We start from the raw sequence: 22,147 nt of genomic DNA on the forward strand, positions 1-22,147 counted from the left end.
TGGCTAAATAACCCAGAAAACCCCCAGAAGACTAGCAGAACAGACTTTCTGGAGCCAAGCGCAGACGAGAGGCCCACAGAGAAGGGTAGGAAGGGCGGCGAGGTGGTGCGCGCTACACAGACTGGCGGGAGGGAGGTGGGGCGGTGGAGGGGCAGCCCGCCCAGCAAGACAGAGCCCCCAAAGTCTGGCTGGCAAAAGCAGAGGGGCCAGACTGTGTGAGTTCTGACAGCCAGCGGGACATAACATCTGGAATGTTATAAGTCAACAGCTCTGCTTGGAGAGCGGGATGGTGAGAGGACACCAGGAGGGAGAGGTGTTGAGCCCTGGAAGACAGCTCAGCTCGGCAGGGAACAAAGGTACTGGCCAGCGCCATCTCCATCTCCCATCCCCCAGCCGAAATCCCAAAGGGAACCAGTTCCCGTCACCAAACTTGCACCCCGCAAAAACCCAATGCTGTGCTTCTGTGGATCCATCCCTCCAACGGGTCTGCCTGTTTCCCTCCCAGTGCTGCAGGGCCCCTTCTGCAGGGGACCACCAACGACACAGTGAGCTAAGCCTGCCCCTCTCACCCCTGTGCACCTTGCAGATCCACCCTGGCTAATATGCCAGATCCCATCAAAGCAGCACCACAAGCCTGGCAGTGTGCAAGTAGCCCAGACAGGTGCCATACCACTCCACAGTGAGCCCTGCCCCTGGGAGAAGGGAAGGTAAGGTACACACCAGTCTGACTGTGGCCCCAGGGGTGGCCAACATAAGTTACTCCAGACAGCACAGAAGTGCCCTGCAGCTCCACGCCACTCCAGGGACTATCCAAAATGACAAAACGGAAGAATTCTCCTCAAAAGAAACTCCAGGAAGTAGCGACAGCTAACGAATTGATCAAAAATGATTTAAGCAATATAACGGAACAAGAATTTAGAATAATAGTCATAAAATTAATTGCTGGGCTTGAAAAAAGTATAGAGGACAGCAGAGAATCCATTGCTACAGAGATCAGGGAACTAAGAAACAGTCATGAGGAGCTAAAAAATGGTATAAATGAGGTGTAAAATAAAATGGAGGTGGCCATAGCTCGGATTGAAGAGGCAGAGGAGAGAATAGGTGAATTAGAAGATAAAATTATGGGAAAAGAGGATGCTGAGAAAAAGAGAGATAAAAAAAATCCAGGAGTATGAGGGGAGAATTAGAGAACTAAGTGATGCAATCAAACAGAACAATATCCGTATAATAGGGATTCCGGAAGGGGAAGAGAGAGAGAAAGGGGCTGAGGGTGTACTTGAACAAATCATAGCTGAGAACTTCCCTGATCTGGGGAAGGAAAAAGGCACTGAAATCCAAGAGGCACAGAGAACTCCCTTCAGATGTAATTTGAATCGATCTTCTGCACAACATATCATAGTGAAACTGACAAAATGTAAGGATAAAGAGAAAATTCTGAAAGCAGCTGGGGATAAACATGCTCTAACATATAAAGGGAGACCAATAAGACTAGCGGCAGATCTATCTACTGAAACTTGGCAGGCCAGAAAGGAATGGCAGGAAATCTTCAATGTGATGAACAGAAAAAATATGCAGCTGAGAATCCTTTATCCATCAAGTTGTCATTCAGAATAGAAAGACAGATAAAGGTCTTCCCGAACAAAAACTGAAGGAAATCATCAACACTAAACCAGCCCTACAAGAGATCCTAAGGGGGACCCTGTGAGACAAAGTACCAGAGACATCACTATAAGCCTGAAACCTGCAGACATCACGATGACTCTAAACCCATATCTTTCAATAATAACACTGAATGTAAATGGACTAAATGCTCCAACCAAAAGACATAGGGTATCAGAATGGATTAAAAAAAAAAAAAAAAACAAGACCTATCTATTTGCTGTCTACAAGAGACTCATTTTAGACCTGAGGACACCTTCAGATTGAGAGTGAGGGGATGGAGAACTATCTATCATGCTACTGGAAGTCAAAAGAAAGCTGGAGTAGCCACACTTATATCAGACAAACTAGACTTTAAATTAAAGGCTGTAACAAGAGATGAAGAAGCGCATTATATAATAATTACAGGGTCTATCCATCAGGAAGAGCTAACAATTATAAATGTCTATGCACCGAATACGGAAGCCCCAAATATATATAACAATTACTCACAAACATAAGCAACCTTATTGATAAGAATGTGGTAATTGCAGGGGACTTTAATACTCCACTTACAACAATGGATAGATCATCTAGACACAGGATCAATAAAGAAACAAGAGCCCTGAATGATATATTGGATCAGATGGACTTGACAGATATATTTAGAACTCTGCATCCCAAAGCAACAGAATATACTTTCTTCTCGAGTGCACATGGAATCTTCTCCAAGATATATCACATACTGGGTCACAAAACAGCCCTTCCTAAGTATACAAGAATTGAGATCATACCATGCATACTTTCAGACCACAATGCTATGAAGTTTGAAATCAACCACAGGAAAAAGTCTGGAAAACCTCTAAAAGCATGGAGGTTAAAGAACACCCTACTAAAGAATGAATGGGTCAACAAGGCAATTAGGAAGAAATTTAAAAATATATGGAAACAAATGAAAATACAACAATCCAAACGCTTTGGGATGCAGCGAAGGCAGTCCTGAGAGGAAAATACATTGCAATCCAGGCCTATCTCAAGAAACAAGAAAAATCCCAAATACAAAATCTAACAGCACACCTAAAGGAAATAGAAGCAGAACAGCAAAGACAGCCTAAATCCAGCAGAAGAAGAGAAATAATTAAGATCAGAGCAGAAATAAGTAATATAGAATCTAAAAAAACTGGCGAGCAGATCAACGAAACCAAGAGTTGGTTTTTTGGAAAAAAAAAAATGATAAGCCTCTAGCCAGGCTTCTCAAAAAGAAGAGGAAGATGACCCAAATAGATAAAGTCATGAATGAAAATGGAATGATTACAACCAATCCCTCAGAAATACAAGCAATTATCAGGGAATACTGTGAAAAATTACATGCCAACAAACTGGACAACCTGGAAGAAATGGACAAATTCCTAAGCACCCACACACTTCCAAAACTCTAACAGGAAGAAATAGAAAGCTTGAACAGACCCATAACCACCAAAGAAATTGAAACAGTTATCAAAAATCTCCCAACAAATAAGAGTCCAGGGCCAGATGGCTTCCCCTGGGGAATTCTACCAGACATTTAAAGCAGAGATAATACCTATCCTTCTCAAGCTGTTCCAAAAAATAGAAAGAGAAGGAAAACTTCCAAACTCATTCTATGAAGCCAGCAGGACTTTGATTCCTAAACTAGACAGAGACCCAGTAAAAAAAGAGAACTACAGGCCAATATCCCTGATGAATATGGGTGCAAAAATTCTCAACAAGATACTAGCAAATCGAATTCAACAGCATATAAAAAGAATTATTCACCATGATCAAGTGGGATTCATTCCTGGGATGCAGGGCTGGTTCAACATTCGCAAATCAATCAACGTGATACATCACATTAATAAAAGAAAAGATAAGAACCATATGATCCTGTCAATCGATGCAGAAAAGGCCTTTGACAAAATCCAGCACCCTTTCTTAATAAAAACCCTTGAGAAAGTCGGGATAGAAGGAACATACTTAAAGATCATAAAAGCCATTTATGAAAAGCCCACAGCTAACATCATCCTCAACGGGGAAAAACTGAGAGCTTTTTCCCTGAGATCAGGAACACGACAAGGATGCCCACTCTCACCGCTGTTGTTTAACATAGTGTTGGAAGTGCTAGCATCAGCAATCAGACAACAAAAGGAAATCAAAGGCATCAAAATTGGCAAAGATGAAGTCAAGCTTTCACTTTTTGCAGATGACATGATATTATACATGGAAAATCCGATAGACTCCACCAAAAGTCTGCTAGAACTGATAGATGAATTCAGCAAAGTTGCAGGATACAAAATCAATGTACAGAAATCAGTTGCATTCTTATACACTAATAATGAAGCAACAGAAAGACAAAGAAACTGATCCCATTCACAATTGCACCAAGAAGCATAAAATACCTAGGAATAAACCTAACCAAAGATGTACAAGATCTGTATGCTGAAACTATAGAAAGCTTATGAAGGAAATTGAAGAAGGTATAAAGGAATGGAAAAACATTCCGTGCTCATGGGTTGGAAGAATAAATATTGTTAAAATGTCAACACTACCCAAAGCTACCTACACATTCAATGCAATCCCAATCAAAATTGCACCAGCATTCTTCTTGAAGCTAGAACAAACAATCCTAAAATTCATATGGAACCACAAAAGACCCCGAATAGCCAAAGTAATTTTGAAGAAGAAGACCAAAGCAGGAGGCATCACAATCCCAGACTTTAGCCTCTACCTCAAAGCTGTAATCATCAAGACAGCATGGTATTGGCACAAAAACAGACACATAGACCAATGGAATAGAATAGAAACCCCAGAACTAGACTCATAAAAGTATGGCCAACTCATCTTTGACAAAGCAGGAAAGAATATCCAATGGAAAAAAGACAGTCTCTTTAACAAATGGTGCTGGGAGAACTGGACAGCAACATGCAGAAGAATGAAACTAGACCACTTTCTTACACCATTAACAAAAATTAACTCAAAATGGATAAAGGACCTGAATGTGAGACAGGAAACCATCAAAACCTTAGAGGAGAAAGCAGGAAAAGACCTCTCTGACCTCAGCCGCAGAAACTTCTTACTTGACACATCCCCAAAGGCAAGGGAATTAAAAGCAAAAATGAACTATTGGGACGTCATGAAGAGAAAAAGCTTCTGCACTCAAAGGAAACAGTCAACAAAACTAAAAGGCAACCAACAGAATGGGAAAAGATATTTGCAAATGACATATCGGACAAAGGGCTAGTATCCAAAATCTATAAAGAGCTCACCAAACTCCACACCCAAAAAACAAATAACCCAGTGAAGAAATGGGCAGAAAACATGAATAGACACTTCTCTAAAGAAGACATCCGGATGGCCAACAGGCACATGAAAAGATGTTCAGCGTCGCTCCTTATCAGGGAAATACAAATCAAAACCACACTCAGGTATCACCTCACGCCAGTCAGAGTGGCCGAAATAAACAAATCAGGAGACAATAAATGCTGGAGAGGATGTGGAGAAATGGGAACCCTCTTGCACTGTTGGTGGGAATGCAAACTGGTGCTGCCACTGTGGAAAACAGTGTGGAGGTTCCTCAAAAAATTAAAAATAGATCTACCCTATGACCCAGCAGTAGCTAGGAATTTACCCAAGGGATACAGGAATGCTGATGCATAGGGGCACTTGTACCCCAATGTTTATAGCAGCACTCTCAACAATAGCCAAATTATGGAAAGAGCCTAAATGTCCAACAACTGATGAATGGATAAAGAAATTGTGGTTTATATACACGATGGAATACTACGTGGCAGTGAGAAAGAATGAAATATGGTCTTTTTAGCTATGTGGATGGAAATGGAGAGTGTTATGCTAAGTGAAATAAGTCATACAGAGAAAGACAGATACCATATGTTTTCACTCTTATGTGGATCCTGAGAAACTTAACAGAAGACCATGAGGGAGGAGAAGGGGGAAAAAAAGGTTAGAGAGGGAGGGAGGCAAACATAAGAGACTCTTAAAAACTGAGAACAAACTGAGGGTCGATGGGAGGTGGGAGGGAGGGGAGGGTGGGTGATGGACATTGAGGAGGGCACCTGTTGGGATGAGAACTGGGTGTTGTATGGCAACCAATTTGACAATAAATTTCATATTAAAAAAATTAAAAATTAAAAAAATTTTAAAAAGTTCAAATATCTTAAAAATTGATAAACTAAGCTTTATCCAAACCACAGAATGTGAGGAAATATTTGAAAAACATATCTGACAAAGGACTTGTATCCAAATATATAAAACATGCTCACAATTCAATAGGAACATAGAATATTTTTTAAAAAAAATATTAAAAGACATTAACAGACAATTTAGAAAAGAGTGAAATGCAAAAAAGCACATGGAAAGATGCTTAACATCTTTAGTCACTAGGGAAATGCAACTCAAAAGCATAAAAGATACCAACTATTAGATTTGCTAAAATTTATTTAATAGTGCTAATATTATTAAGGGTTGGCAAATATGCAAAGTAACCAAAACTTTCATACACTGCTGGTAGAAACAGAACATTTGTACTTTTGAAATCGTTTGGCAGTTTCTTGTAAAATTAAAGATACACCCACCACTAATCTGCCAAGCTGAAGCTGGAATATTCTTGTGTTTGGGTGCATCTACAAGTGAAAAACACCTTTACCTCTGCTTGTGTGAGTGAGATATAATTCTGCCTCTAGAATGTACTGATAAATTATAAAGCTCTTAAAATAAAGGAGCACTATTCTGACTGGTTTGGAGCAATTGTCCCCTTCTCCCCCCTTGAGGACATTTGACAACATCTAGAGATATTTCTGGTTGTCACAACTTGGAGGCGTTTCTGGCATCCGGTGAGTAGAGGCTTGGTGTGCTGCCAAACACCTTACAAGGTCCTGGGTAGCCCTGCATAACCAAGAATCGTCTGCCCTACATGTCAATAAGTGGCAATGGTGAGAAAACTTATTATAGGGACTAAAAAGCATTAATATAAATCTAATAATTCCAAATTTTTCCCAAAATAAAGAAACTAAACAACTAATACTTTAAGTGTGGTAATCTTTTAAAGAAAAAAATTCTTCTCACCAAAGCTGCTCAGAGCCATTTAAAAAAAATGAGAAATCAAGTTCATGCAATCAAATCAGACTTATTTGATAATTTAGGTTTAAAAACCGGCTATACCTTCTTCCTGATTATATTAGTGTGAGGTAAAATACAAATGTACATTTTATTCTTTTAAAGATGTGGATTTGTTGTCTCTTGAAGAGAATAATTAATCTGAACTTCCTACCATTTTCTGTATAGAGTTGATTAAATATACTATCATGACTCCTACATATTTAGGATAAGGAACAATGAAAAATTTTGTTTAATCAAATTGCTTTACAATTCTAACAACATTTTTAATATCAAGAATATATTATGTTCTAAAAGGGTGTTAGTTTAAATGTGAACTTTAAGACCTTGAACTATATTAAATTGAATTAATTAATTAATAATCTTTGGATGCTCTGATAATTTCTAAGTAATTTAGAATATAACTCTGCATAATTTTCATACATACAGTTTTGGATTGCATTATCTTGGTTATAGAGTGGTTCTGTCTTTGGGTCCTGTTATTGTGAAATTCACAAGCATGAAAGAGATGACTGTGTGACCATATTATGTGTACTTCTGAGCTGTACTGGTCCACTAAATTCTTTTTTTTTTTTTCAACGTTTATTTATTTTTGGGACAGAGAGAGACAGAGCATGAATGGGGGAGGGGCAGAGAGAGAGGGAGTCACAGAATCGGAAACAGGCTCCAGGCTCTGAGCCATCAGCCCAGAGCCTGATGCGGGGCTCGAACTCCCAGACCGCGAGATCGTGACCTGGCTGAAGTCGGACGCTTAACCGACTGCGCCACCCAGGCGCCCCATGGTCCACTAAATTCTTGTTGCATGTGACAGGCAGGTAATTCTCAGTGGCCTCTTCCCAGTAGTTTCTGTGAAGTGTAAGTTGTGTTCTGTGAATATGAATGATAAAGACTATCCTAGGTGCCATCCTGGCAAGAAATCATGAAGAGAGTAGTTTTATTCTAAAGTATTTGATGCAGAATGTTATAGAGGATAAAAACATGAATGGATGAGGAAAATTATAGATGTTATGCAGAAAGTTAACTTTATTTGCCTTGGTTCATAATATGCACAGGTAAGAAGTCTAAAAAGGAGCAATGAAATATGTTAAAAATTTTGGCAAATTTTACTTAGTTTTTGTGTGTGTGTCTGTGTGTGTTTATTTATTTTTGAGAAAGGGAGTGAGGAGGGTAGGTACAGAGAGAGAAGGAGACAGAGAATCTCAAGGAGGCTCCACGCTGTCAGCACAGAGAACCCATGAACCATGAGGTCATGATCTGAGCCGAAACCAAGAGTTGGATGCTTAACCAACTGAGCCACCCAGGCACCCCAAATCTTGCTTAGTTTTTATCATAAGATGATTTAAAAAAAATTTAAGATAGGGGCACCTGGGTGGCTTAGATGTTTAAAAGCACCTGACTCTTGGTTTCAGCTCAGGTCATGATCTGGAAGTTTGTGAGATTTGAGCCAAGCCTGCTTGGGATTCTCCCTCTCTCTCTGCCTCTCTCTATCTCTCAATAAAATAAAACAAACATTTAAGAAGATAAAATAAAACATCTTTTAGATGTAAAATATCTTTTTCCAAGAGGTCCCTGGGAAGTCACAAGGATTCATTCTTTTATCTTACAAAAAATAAATAAAAGGTCCAAATATTTTGGATTGCCAGATATGTTTCATATTTCTTAATTATTTCAACATTATTGTAAGAACTGCATGGAAAGAGTTGTCAAAAGAAAAATTCAATCTTTTCTAGGTCAACCTTTAGGTAAATACTACTTATATAAACATATTTGAGAGATTATGAACTTAACATAATTTGTTAGTGTCCTCACTATCCACAGTATGTTTTTCCCCCTTGGGGGAAACATTGATTAAATGCTTATTAAATAGTTATGTATTGCATCCTCTTAGAGAAGTTTACTCTCCTCATTCTCATTTAGCATCAACCAATCAGTCTCATCATAAGAGGGTATTTCTGTTTTTCTCTCATGCTTGCCTGAAGTCTCTGCTGTAAGCCACAGGTTAGAAATGGGGTCTTCAAGGGAACCTGGGTTAAGTGTCTGAGTCTTGATTTTAGGTCAGGTCATGATCTCACAGTTCATGAGTTTGAGCCCTGCATTGGGCTCTGCGCTAACAGCACAGAGCCTGCTTGGGATTCTCTGTCTCTCTCTGTGTCTCTCAATCTCTCTAGATCTCTAATTAATTAATTAATTAATTAATTAATTTAAAAAAATGGGTCTTCAGTCAAGGTAGAGAATCTTTGAGTCTTGAATAAAAGATTCTATTAGGTACTTTTCAAGGTACTTGGTTGCTTATATAGTGACTCTTCTACTAGGTAACTACTGATAGCTCAAGAAATGAAGACAATGAGCAGTGAAACATGGATGGATCTGAGAAATACTTAAGACTTGGAGATTGATTGGATTTGTACTCTCTTTCAAAGGTATAGTTGTCAAAGTCAACAGCATTCAGTTCAGGAATATTAAGAGCTTCACTATTATTCCTATTCAAGTAGAAAGCTATTTCATGTATGCCAGGATGTGCATCAGAAAAAAAATGCTTATGGCGAAGTCCAGGAGAAAAGCCCTGGGTCTGTTCAAATGTCTAAATAAATACAATATTGAGCACTTTACACAAAATCCTATTTAATCCTCTTAACACCCTACAAACAGATATTATTGCCTCTATTTTACAGATTGAGGTAACTCAGATTCAGGGGGGTGAGAAACTTGCTCAAGGTCATACAGTTAATAAAAGCAGAGTTGGGGTTCTAACACAATTAGCCTGATTTAAAACAATTAATAAATAATTGATAAGTGATTTTTGCCCAAATGCGTGACCTTAGATCCTGAATCCCCTGTTTTTGATAATCCTTCTCTGAACTTCTTCTATCTGCATTTTCTCCAAAGGGCAAAGAAGATGTTGGTTGGAAGGATGTGCCATCTGGCACCCATGCTCCCTCTTCTAGACCATGTTCGGGCTTCCCCAAATCTGTAATCCTTGTCCAGTAGCCCTCGGATGCTTTAGGAACATCATGAGTCTTTTCTCTGGCAAGCCTGCTAAGGGTAGCCTGTGCTGCTGCTGCTTTATTTTTTAATAGAGCTAAAATTGATACATAACATTATTAGCTTCAAGTATATAATATAATAATTTGATCTTTGTATACACTACAAAGCAATCACCACAATAACTCCAGTTCATGTGTTATCATATAATTACCCCCCTTCACCCATTTTGCCTACCTTCCACTCCCTTCCCTTCTGATAACCACCAAACAGTTCTCTGTATCTATGTGTTTTGTTTTGTTTGAGACACGCACACGTGTGTGTGTGTGTTCATTTCATATGAATGAAATCATACAATATTTGTCTTTCTCTGACTTATTTTACTTAGCATAATACCCTCAAGGTCAAGGTCCACACGTGGTGTTGCAAATGGAAGAATTTCCTTCTTTTTATGGCTGAATAGTATTCCACTGTACATATACCATGTCTTCTTTTTCTATTCATCCATCAATGGACATTTAAGTTCTTTCCATATCTTAGCTAATATAAATAGTGTTGTAGTAAACATCAAAGTGATATATCTTTTTTAAATTAGTATTTTCTTCTTTTTCAGATAAATACCCAGAAGTGGTATAGCTGGATCATATGGTAATTGTATCTTTAATTTTTTTAGGAACCTGCATATTATTTTCCATAGTAGCTGCACCAGTTTGCATTCCCATCAATAGTGTATGAAAGTTCCTTTTCCTCCACATCCTCTCCAACACTTGTTATTTCTTGTGTTGTTTTTTTCTTTTCATAACAGTCATTCTAAGAGGTGTGAGGTGATATCACATTGTGGTTTTGACTTGCATCTCCCTGATGATTAGTGATATTGAAGATCTTCTTATGTGCCTGTTGTTCATTTGTATGACTTCTTTGGGAAAATGTCTGTTTAGAAATTCTGTCCATTTTTAATTGGATTGTTCATTTTATTAGTTTCTGAGTTATTTACATATTTTGGATGTGGATATGTGATTTGCCTTTCATCTTACTGATGGTTTCCTTTTCTGTGCAGAAGCTTTTTAGTTTGATGTAGTCCCACTCATTTATTTTTGCTTTTGTTGCCTTGGCTTGTGGAATAAAATCCAAAAATTCAATGTTAATATCAGTGTCAAGAAACTTACCACCTGTGTTTTCTTGTAGGAGTTTTACAGTTTCAGGTCTTATATTCAACTATTCAACCCATTTTGAGTTAATTTTTGTTTATGGTGTAAGGTAATGGTCTAATATTCTTTTGTGATATCTAATATCATTCTAATGTGTGGCTGTTCAATTTTCCCAACACTAGTTATTGAAGAGATTGTCCTTTCCCCATTGTATATTCTTGATCATAAATTAATTGACCATATATGTATGGTTTTATTTCTGGGCTGTCTATTCTGTTCCATTGATCTATGTGTCTGTTTATGCCAGTACTATACTGTTTTGATTACTATAGTTTTGCAGTGTGGTTTGAAATTAGGGAGTGTGATGGTTTCAGCTTTGTTCTTCTTTCTCAAGATTGCATTGGTTGGCCTGTACTTCTTGTGTGTATATCCCTTTCCTCAAGGAAAAGCTTTCATTATGCAATATTCCTGCAGAAAATTCCAAGGAGACTAAGAATTTCAAATGTAAACTTGGTCTTTCAAGTTTAAAAAAAATTTTTTTTAACATTTATTCATTTTTGAAGACACAGAGAGACAGAGCATGAGTGGGGGAGAGGCAGAGAGAGGGAGACACAGAATCTGAAGCGGCGTCCAGGCTCTGAGCTGTCAGCACAGAGTCCAACACGGGGCTTGAATTCATGAACCCATGAGATTATGATCTGAGTCAAAGTCAGACGCCTAACCAACCGAGCCACCTAGGCGCTTTGCAGATATTTTTAATTTTTAATTATGCCCAGCCTATCAATTCTCTTTCATGGATTATGCCTTTGGTGTATCTAAATAGTCATCATCAAACTCAAGGCAATCTAGATTTTCTCCTATGTTATTTTCTAAGGGTTTTATAGTTTTTCATTTTATATTTAAATCTGTGATCCATTTTGAGTTCAGTTTTGTGAAAGGTGTAATAGTTATATCTAGATTCACTGTTTTGCATGTGCATGTCTAGTTGTTTCAGGACCATTTGTTGGAAAGACTCTTTTCTCCATTATATAACCTTTGCTACTTTGTCAAAAATCAGTTGACTATATTCATGTGGGTATATTTCAGGGCTCTCTATTCTGTTCCACTGATTTCTGTGACTATTTTTCTTTGACTACACTGCATTAATTATTTTCTTCCCAAATTGATCTATAGATTCAATGCAATCCCAATCAGAATACTAGCAAGTTATTTTATGAATATTGACAAACTGATTCTACATTTATATGGAGAGGCAAAACACCCAAAATTAGCCAAGACAATACTGAAGGAAAAGAACAAAGTTGAACAATATCCAACTTCAAGACATGGTACAAGGCTGGCTGTGGCTACTTGGAGATTTCTAGGAAGCTGGTATGTCTGGCCTCACAAAATGAGCTAAGTACACCCTCTGCCTCTATCTTCTAAAAGAGATTGTAGAGGGGTGCTGGGTGGCTTAGTCAAGTGACTGATTCTTGATTCTGATTCTGATCTCACGCTTCGCGAGATTGAGCTTCATGTCAGGCTCTGTGTTGACAGAGCAGAGCCTGCCTGGGATCACCTCTCTCCTTCTCTCTCTTCCTCTCCCTTGTTCACATTCTCTCTCCCTCCCAAAATAAAGAAATAAACTTTAAAAAATAAAAGAGATTGTAGAAAATTGGTATAATTTCTTCCTTACATGTTTAGTAGAATTAACGAGTGATCCCATCTAGGCATGGTGCTTTCTGTTTGGGAAAATTATGGATTATTGATTCAATTTATTTAATAGATATAGGCCTAGTAAGTTTTATATCTTAGAGAATTGGTCCATTTCATTGAGGTTATCAAAGTTATAGGCATAGAGTTGTTGATAGTATTCCTTTATTATATTTTTAATATTCATGGGATCTGTAATTATATCCTCTCTTTTATTTCTGATAGTAGTAATTTGTGTCCTGTCTCATTTTTTCTTAGTTAGCCTGGCTTGAGGTTTGTTAATTTTATTACTCTTCAAATAACCAACTTTGTTTTATTGATCTTCTCTATTGAGCTCCTGTTTTCAATTTCATTGATTTTTTGCTCCAATTTGTATTTTTTTTTTCCTGCTTAGATTTTACTCCTGTTTTTCTGGTTGCCTAAAGTAGAAGCTTACATGAATGATTTTATATCTTTCTCTCCTCTAACATATGCATTAACTGCTGTAAATTTCCCTCTAGTCAGTTAAACTTTGATAAAACCCCAGCAAGTTAGAATCTGGTTAAATAGTTTCATCTGAGGGCATACTTTGATAAGAAGAACAGAATGTTTTGGCCTATTTCAAAATGGTGCCTTTTCTCCTCCCCCTATTGGGAGCACAAGGAGATTTTTCTCTGATGTTGACTGTGAAAACCTGGTACAGCTTCAGGAAGTAAAATTTCACAGAAGTGTAGGGGCTCCCTGATGACTGGCTCCTCCTGGAGTTTTTATGTCTGAGGCTTACCCATGGTGAGCTCTGGCAATTTGTCAACTACCCTTCCTGTTTTTCTACCTTGGCACTGGCTCCCATGGAGGTTACTTTTCTGATTGGTTGTGATCCCAATTTTTTTTGGGGGGGGGCAGTGATTTTCTCTGTGACCTCACTTTTTTATGGATCTAAGAAGAATTGTTGAATTTTTACTTTGTTCAGCTTTTTACATAGGATGGAGTGGTAACTTCCAAGCTCTTTATATATTAGATCAGACTTTAAAAAAATTAAATAACTGATATTGTGCTAAAACAATCTAATAGGAAAAATCATCAAGATCTCTACTCTATAAGTGTAAATCTGAAATATATGGACCATAAACAAAAAGAAAGGAATAGTGACTGTATAATTTCTACATGAGCTCTACCTATATATTCTTGTCTAATTGTCAACCACATGGTCTTTTCCTAAAGCCCAAATTTAAAATAGTAAAATAACAAATACATTTAAAACCTAGTGCCTATATTTTGGTCTGAAATGGTATTCTCCATTAAAAAGCACTAAGAGTTCTTGGAGAATAACTGATTCCATTTCCTAGAGATTAAAAAAAAAACAAAGAATTTCAAGTTGGGTCTAAATCATCTTGTTCTAAAAATAAAGGATTTTTAAAAGGCTTGTAAAATTCTGGATGGTGTTAAAAATCATAATCAACCTTTCCCAATAGCAAAATATGACAATTTGACCATCAAAAATAAACAAATTATAGTTACTTAATTTTAGGTTAGGAATAAAAAATCAGATTTAATTGTTCATAATGTACATTTTCAATCCCTAAGAACTTCACAATATGTTAGGAGAAAATAGGGACCCTCCTCTACCACAGAGCTAGTTTTTACATTTTTTACTTTAATTTTATATATTTGTCATGTCCAAATAATGCATATATTTGTATATGTACATTATGAATCATAACATAAATAGTACATCCATCACCCAAAATTAGAGAGAGACAGAGAAAGAAAGATATAACTTGGCAATTTCTTTGGTGCTCTCCAATGGCTTTCTCTGACGTAATGAACAGAATCAAACAAAAACGATCTTGGGTGTTCTCTCTGTATCTTCTTGGGGAACCAGACAATATGGCCTAGATCTCTTGTCTCCCCATAAGAAGGACTGCATATGAACTCAGGTGGCCATGGTACTATTACTTTCTTCCAACTAAAGTTTCCCATGTGAGTCAAGTCACATATGAGTCAAGTCCAAAGTATCAAGTCCCCAGATACTGGGTAGTTGACTTTCTTGGACAGGTCTTACAGTTGCACCTAAACCAAGACTAGTGCCCCAGTGATTTCCCTACTGACAAGATTCCTTTTAAGTTTGCCCTGTAAGAAGGGAGAGCCACAGGGGGATGGAATTCCTCTCCTATAATGCAAATTCACACTGAAGATCCAACACATTGCTCTGGCCCCAACGTACTTCTCCTTGAGATGATGACAGAATGGGGGAAATTGTGTTTTTCTCCTTAGTTTTGTAAGTAGGCTTCCCTTTTCACCAATAAAACTTAACCTTTAACCTAGTGGTTCTTTTTTAATTATTATTATTTTTTAATGTTATTTTTGAGAGAGAGAGCATGAGTGGTGGAGGGGCAGAGAGAGAGGGAGACACAGAATCGCAAGCAGGCGCCAGGCTCCAAGCTGTCAGCACAGAGCCCCACATGGAGCTTGAACTCAAGAACCATGAGATCATGACCTGAGCTGAAGTGAGATGCTTAACCAACTGATCCACCCAGGCGCCCTAGCCTAGTGGTTCTAACTTTGGTGTGGGCCAGATTTACCTAATGGGCTTCTTAAAACAGATTGCTGTGTCCCACTACCAGAATTTCTGGGTCAGTAGACCTGCAATGGGGTCTGGGAATTTGCATTTCTAGCCAAGTTCCCACATAATACTGTTATTATGGTTAGGTGACCACACTCTGAGAACCTCTATCTTAAATCATGCACTGTGTCTATGTGGAAATCAGCTCTGTTGTCTACCACAAAGGATCCCATTGGCACAAGCTTCACCTAGGAGTTAATCATTGTCCTTTATTCTCCTTTACTTGGTTTTATAGTTTTATCATATATGTAGGAATCCTTAACCAATAGATTTAGTTTTATAAAAGTTTTATAAAAATGGCATTATTTATTAAGGGTCTCATATGATTTATTCTTTTCATTCATCCATCCAGTGTATAGATATAATTAATTCATTTTCACTGTTCTTTGATATCATTGTGTGAATATAACTACTGATGGACATTTGGCTTGTTCTCAGGTTTTTGCTAGGAAATTGCTATGAAAGCTGCTTCTTTAATCATAGAATTAACCTTGCTTTTTGAAAGGACTCAGTCTAGAGGGAACTCTCCCTCCCTTAGACCTTTCCCTAAATTCTAACATCCTCTTCCTGAGACACCAATGGTGTGTCTTCTACCTTGCTAAGTAAGTAATGAACTCAGCTTGTTCAAGTACATGGGCCTCTGTGGTCTTTGGCTGAAGGGTTATATATAAAATATCTTAACATTCCTTGTTGTGCCTTTTGGTGAATACCAGTTCTTAATTTTAGTTCAAGTTTTCAATGTTTTCCCTTTATAGTTGGTGCTTTTATGTCATATTTAAGAATTCCTGTTGGGGCGCCTGGGTGGCTCAGTCGGTTGAGTGACCAACTTCGGCTCAGGTCATGATCTCACGATTTGTGAGTTCGGGCCCCGCGTTGGGCTCTGTGCTGACAGCTCTGAGCCTGGAGCCTGCTTCGGATTCTGTGTCTCCCTCTCTCTCTGCCCCTCCCCTGCTCATGTTCTGTCTCTCTCTGTCTCAGAAATAAACATTAAAAAAAAAAAAAAAGAATCCCTGTCTTACTCTAAGATCATATGGATATATATTTTTAATATTCAAACTTTTGTCTTGAGTTAATCTGAAATTCATTTGTATGTATGACGCCATATGCATGTAGAAATCTAATCTCATTTTTTCCCATGTGGTAACCATTTCTCCTAGCAGCAATGTATTCAATAGCCATTCCTTTCTGTGCTTTTCCCCACTTGCATGCAGGGCCATCTCTGCCATATATCAAACTTCTATTTATATATGGGTTAAATTAGAGCTTTTCTGTTTTTAAAATGTCATAAGAAATAGTTTAAGACTTTAAGATTGAATGTTTCAAGGCTTGTGAAATACTGTTTATATAAGTACATAAAACAATGTGTAAAAGTTAATGTTTTATTGGTATCCGTTGATGCAATCATTCAGTAATAAACTTATCAAGTTTTTTTAAAGGATAATTCATTCACAGTGCAGAAAGTTTAGTAAGACTGTGGTAGGCTGGAGAACAATTTAACTGCAGAGGTGTGTATGTGCTTAACAAAGTGATTGCTAACAGATTTTTTTAGAGCCCCAAACAACACAAAGAGCCCTTTTACTATCTTCCATACATACATTTTCTCACTTGTATTTTTACATAGTCAGAGAATCTAGACTTTAAAATTTTATATGAAAGAAATGCATAAATCCTCTCTCTTGGAGCATAGAAAGTCTGAAACAAAATGGTAAGAGTAAGAATAGAACCAAAGGGGAGAGAATGCCAAAAGTAAGGACGAGGGAAAATAAATCTAAGAATGGCTCCCAGTATTCAAAGTTAGAGAACCTTGAGATGATAAACCCCTGACAAAATTGGGTAAGGTACTGAGGGGTGTCCTGTTTGGGGGACAAGATTATATTTTTTTTCTCTCAAGTCTGCTGCTTCTAAACTTTCCTCAGGGAAATTTTCAGGAGGCTTGAAATTTGTGTTAAAAGCCTGCAAAAGTAAAAAGTTAAAAATCCAAATCCAGGGTGACTGGACGGCTCAGTCAATTAAGCGTCTGACTTTTGGTTATGGCTCAGGTCATGATCTCATGGTTCATGAGTTCAAGCCCATCAGACTCTGTGCCGACAGTGTGGAGCCTGCTTAGGATCCTCTCTCTCCCTCTCTCTCTGCCCCTCCCCTGCTCTCTCTCTCAAAATAAATAAACTTTAAACTCCAAATCTGTAGGTGGCAAGTAGTTCATAGGTGCTTAAATTTCATGTAAATTCATTGTGTTCTTCTTTTTTAAGCATCAGATTCCAGTAACTTATAAACTGAGTCTAGAGAAAGTAGCCTGGAGAAAAATAATTGGAATAGGAGTTAAGAGATCATAATTTTAATCACAATTCTGCCACTCATGTATGTGGGCAGAGGGTTAAGTGTGTGGGCCTCAGATTCCTTAAATATGCAGGATGAACTACATCACTTTCATATCTCCTTCCGGAGCTAAAGTTCTAAGTCTCCTTAAGCAATTGTAAAATGTACCCATGCAAATCCACGCTATCCTACAGCTTAGTTGCAGCCAAGCATTTGTCACATGAGTCATAGAGTTATTTCTCCCTAAGTCTCAAACCATGGAGTGAACCCGATCTACGATCTTTTGGTGGCGTTAAGGTTGATAGGATTTGGAGCACTACAAGAGTAAGGCCAAGCTCCCAGGCCAGGATATCGGTCTGATCAGGAAATCTCCAAAACAGGAACACCAAATGATGCTCTGACAGCCTGCATAGTAACAAAAGGCCAGTGCTGCAAGACGCATGGGCTCACACCTGCTTCTCCCAGGTCACTCTTTCCAGTAAAGGCACATCTTTTTCTTTCCTTTTTCTTTTTTTTAAATTTAATTTAATTCAATTTAATTTAATTTAATTTAATTTATTTATTTATTATTATTTTTTTTGATGTTTATTTTTGAGACTGAGACAGAGCAGGAGCAGAAAAAGGGAAGACATAGATCCAAAGCAGGCTCCAGGCTTCTAGCTGTCAGCACAGATCCCCAAGGGGACTCGAACCCATGAATCCTAAGATCATCATCTGAGCTGAAGTGGGATGCTTAAGGGACTGAGCCACCCAGGCTCCTCCTCCCCCCCCCCCCTTTTTTCCATTCACAGGCGCAAGGCTTTTTTCTTAAGACGAAGACCTATTTCTTTGGTGATTCACTCAGACCGCAGGTACCGGATAAGAGCCAGAGAGGTGGCATCACCGGCGGCAAGATGCCCCGGCAGTCACAAGAGAAGCTCACGGGGCGATGACAAGGCGGTGGAAGGGGCGCGCCCGAGGCACGCTGGGAACGCGGGGTGCCGCAGCCGGGCCTGACCCGGAAGGGCTGGCGCTTGGTAACCCCGGCTTCCCTAGCAACCGAGCAGGTGCTTGTCCTAAACAGCCGAATCCTCGGTTACTACCGCCTCCCGAGATGCCTCTGCAGGTTAGCGATTACACCTGGCAGCAGACGAAGACTTCGGTGTTTATCTCTGTGCCCCTCCGAGGCGTCTCCGTCAGAGACGCGGACGTGTTCTGCACGGAAAACTATCTGAAGGTAGGAACTCGAGATGTGCCTGAAGGGCCCTCCGGGACGTGATCCGAAGACTCCATGGGCGCGTTGTTGCAAATAAGCGTCCTAAAATTTAGTTGTATTTTTTCAAACCGAATTCCATCAGGTGACACCTCATCTTTAGACAGATGTCATCAGATCAGACCTTATTCTTATCTAGGATTTCCTCATATGCCTTGTTAATCTTATGGGACCTCGAATAAATTTATAGCAGGCATGTCAGAAAATGATTTTGGCCCCTATCCCTTTTTTTTTTTCTTAAGGGCTTAGTCTTTATTTTGTGTAACTAAATTAACCTCCGTTTACCCCCCCCCCCCCTTCTGAATAGGTCAACTTTCCTCCATTTTTATTTGAAGTGTTTCTATGTGCGCCCATAGATGATGAGAACAGCAAAGCCAAGATTGGGAATGACACTATTATATTCACCTTATATAAAAAAGAAGTGGCCATGTGGGAAACCCTTTCACTGTCAGGTGGTAAGTGTTTTTATTCAAAGGTGTTCATCTGGTTGTGTGTTTTGTATTTTATACCTTTAAAAAAAATTCTCTTTCAAAACAGTTGTTTTTCTTTCTTTTTTTTTTTTTTAATTTTTTTCAACGTTTATTTATTTTTGGGACAGAGAGAGACAGAGCTTGAACGGGGGAGAGGCAGAGAGAGAGGGAGACACAGAATCGGAAACAGGCTCCAGGCTCCGAGCCATCAGCCCAGAGCCTCACGCGGGGCTCGAACTCACGGACCGTGAGATCGTGACCTGAGCTGAAGTCGGACGCTTAACCGACTGCGCCACCCAGGCGCCCCAAAACAGTTGTTTTTCTAGTAGAAGAAAAATAGGAACATGAACATGATTTAAATGATATAGTGCTTCAGCTGACACTTAAGATAAATTACTTAAAGATTGAATAATTCAAAAGTTAGAGCGCATTTGTATTAGTTTTCAAGCAGATGTGGACTTGTATCTTCAGAGGCTAAGGTCTCTTGATATGACCTTATTTTGTGTAGGCATTAACACATCTGGTAATCCTAGGAACACCCTATTAGGTTACCATCCTCTGCCCTGGCAGTTTTTTTTTTTTTTTTTTTTAAGGTTAGGCTACCGAGGCACGGAAGGGTTGAATAATTGGCACAGGTCACACAACAAGTAAGTGGCAGACTGGAACTGCAGCCCTAGCAGTTTGACTCTAGAGCAGTGATTCTTTGACTCATCTGCAAAACTTTTAAATAACACAGATGTCTGAAACTCAGCCTAGTTCAATCAAATCAGTTTATGGGAGTGCGACACAGGTATTGGTAGTTTCAAAAAAACTTCCCAAGGATTATAATGTACAAAGCTGAGATTCCCTGTTCTCTATTCCCTTAATAAGTACCCTGTTCTTCTACCAAGATTGGCTTTGTGGGTCAGTAATTGCCCTCTACTGCTTTACCTCTATTTCCTTCCTCCCTGTTGTAGTTGTCCTATATTCTAGGGGTTTATATCTGTTGCCTGAAATTTCTCTTAGGTCTCTGGCATTAAGCCTTGAGTAGGAATTACTGAGAATGGGGAGATGAATATCATTCTTGATATTACTCTTTTCTTGATATTTTGCAGTGGAATTTAATTTTGTAATCCCCAGGACCAGGTAGATTTTTCTCTAAAGTCTGGTGTTCAGCTCAGAAAATACTGGTTAAGGTAGATTACCATACTGAGGTTACTTTAATTCTTTAGTGATTGCCAGACTAACTGAAGAGGTTTTTTTTTCTTTCCTAACCATGATCTTCCTCTTTGTTTTTTACATCTGCTTTCATTGCACATTTTACTTGATTCTTCTTTTTCATGGTCTTATGGTCATCCATTCCACACTTTGACCATTTAAACCAAGGTTTAAGAAATATTTTTCTATATAGGACCAGATAGTATTTTGAATATTATGGGCCATATGGTCTCAAAAGCAGCCAATAGACCATTCATGTTTATTGACACTGAAATTTGAATTTTATCTTGTTTATATGTCACAAAATATTATTTTGATTTTTCAACTATTTAAAAATATAAAAATTATTCTTAGCTTGTGTGCTAGAGGAAAATAGGCAGCAGGTCAGATTTGGCCGTAGTTTCCCAACCTCTGATTTAGACTAATCAGAACAGTCTTAAAACTAGCTTGTATAACAAGTAATGAACATTGATTTTACTTCAGAAACAAGGTTTGAGATTCCTTTAGAAATCAAACTCAGTTACACATGCAATTCAGTGAAATTATTTCTTTAAAAATACTGGTTTTCACATAAATTATGTGGAACTGCAGTCTATATGCCAAGCCTGCCTCATTATTCAAAACATATTTGCTCCATTTTTTCCTCCTGACTTCTTTCTTGGTATATTTTTCATTTTTTAGAAGTGAAAGTAGGTTCTTTTAATTATTTTTGCCCTTAAAGCCGGTCCAGCTGTCTCCACTCTGTTATTAAACAGGAAGTGGGTTGGGGGAGGCTTCAGACTTAATTTTAGTCCTTAAGCCCTAGTCAAGATCTTGAATGAATAAAAATGCCATGCTTTTTTTTTTCTTTTTAAGACAGTTTCTTTCAAAGTTAAAATTCCAGGGGAGCTTGGGTGGCTCAGTCAGTTAAAAATCTGATTTGTCATAATTTTGGCTCAGGTCATGATCTCACAGTTCATGGTTTTGAGCCCCGTGTTGGGCTCTGCACTGATAGTGTGGAGCCTGCTTGGGATTCTTCCTCTCCCCCTCCCTCCCCCTCCCTCTGCCTCTCTCCCCCCTTCTCTCCCCCCTTCTCTCCCCCCTTCTCTCCCCCCTTCTCTCCCCCCTCCTCTCCCCCCTTCTCTCCCCCCTTCTCTCCCCCCTCCTCTCCCCCCTCTCTCCCCCCTCTCTCCCCCCCTCTCTCCCCCCCCTCTCTCCCCCCCCTCTCTCCCCCCCCTCTCTCCCCCCCCTCTCTCCCCCCTCTCTCTCCCCCCTCTCTCTCCCCCCTCTCTTTCCCCCTCTCCCCTTCTCCCCCTCTCCCCTTCTCCCCCTCTCCCCTTCTCCCCCTCCGTGTCTCCGTCCCTCCAATAAATAAGTAGACTTAAAATTTGTTTTTAATTCCATACTTTTTTTTTGGAACAACAGGCAAAAGTTTATTAAAATATAAGATTAGAAAGGAAGAATAGTAGCAAAGCTATCTTTGCAGAGAGAGAGGATTGCCCCTAATTCAATTGAACCTCCACTGAAATTTAGCATTCCCTTCAACTATGAATGTAGGCAACAGACAACAGTTGTATCAAAAATACAAATATCACAAATACATTTATATCACAAGTACCTTTATCTTTTATACTTATTAAAATACTTTGAGAGTATAGTATTTATTACACTTGTTGTTATATATTATTTAATGCTTTAATGAAGAAGCACATGTTAGTACATC

The 22,147-nt window shown here is 38.7% G+C and overlaps 1 protein-coding gene and 1 long non-coding RNA gene across 6 annotated transcripts in view; both read left to right on the plus strand.

Moving 5' to 3' along the window:
• The first annotated feature begins 221 nt into the window (after positions 1 to 221).
• LOC123386331 lies at positions 222 to 10,443 on the plus strand. Its single transcript, XR_006600115.1, has 3 exons — positions 222 to 356; positions 9,099 to 9,206; positions 9,673 to 10,443. It is a non-coding gene; the product is annotated as an uncharacterized LOC123386331 (long non-coding RNA).
• Positions 10,444 to 11,633: 1,190 nt separating this feature from the next.
• DNAAF4 (dynein axonemal assembly factor 4) overlaps positions 11,634 to 22,147 on the plus strand; it is a 76,153-nt gene continuing 65,639 nt past the window's right edge. For 3 of the 5 annotated variants that reach the window (XM_023255329.2, XM_023255328.2, XM_045059282.1), the window contains exons 1-3: positions 11,634 to 12,287; positions 18,318 to 18,742; positions 19,086 to 19,233. In XM_023255329.2, coding sequence (XP_023111097.2) covers positions 18,455 to 18,742; positions 19,086 to 19,233 — 436 coding nt within the window. In that variant the 5' untranslated portion in view covers positions 11,634 to 12,287; positions 18,318 to 18,454. The remainder of the gene's footprint in view (positions 12,288 to 18,317; positions 18,743 to 19,085; positions 19,234 to 22,147) is intronic. The other 2 variants (XM_019832383.3, XM_011282879.4) reach the window with 2 other exon arrangements.

The sequence above is a fragment of the Felis catus genome, chromosome B3 (assembly GCF_018350175.1).
Source record: "Felis catus isolate Fca126 chromosome B3, F.catus_Fca126_mat1.0, whole genome shotgun sequence".
Taxonomy (NCBI): Eukaryota; Metazoa; Chordata; class Mammalia; order Carnivora; family Felidae; genus Felis; species Felis catus.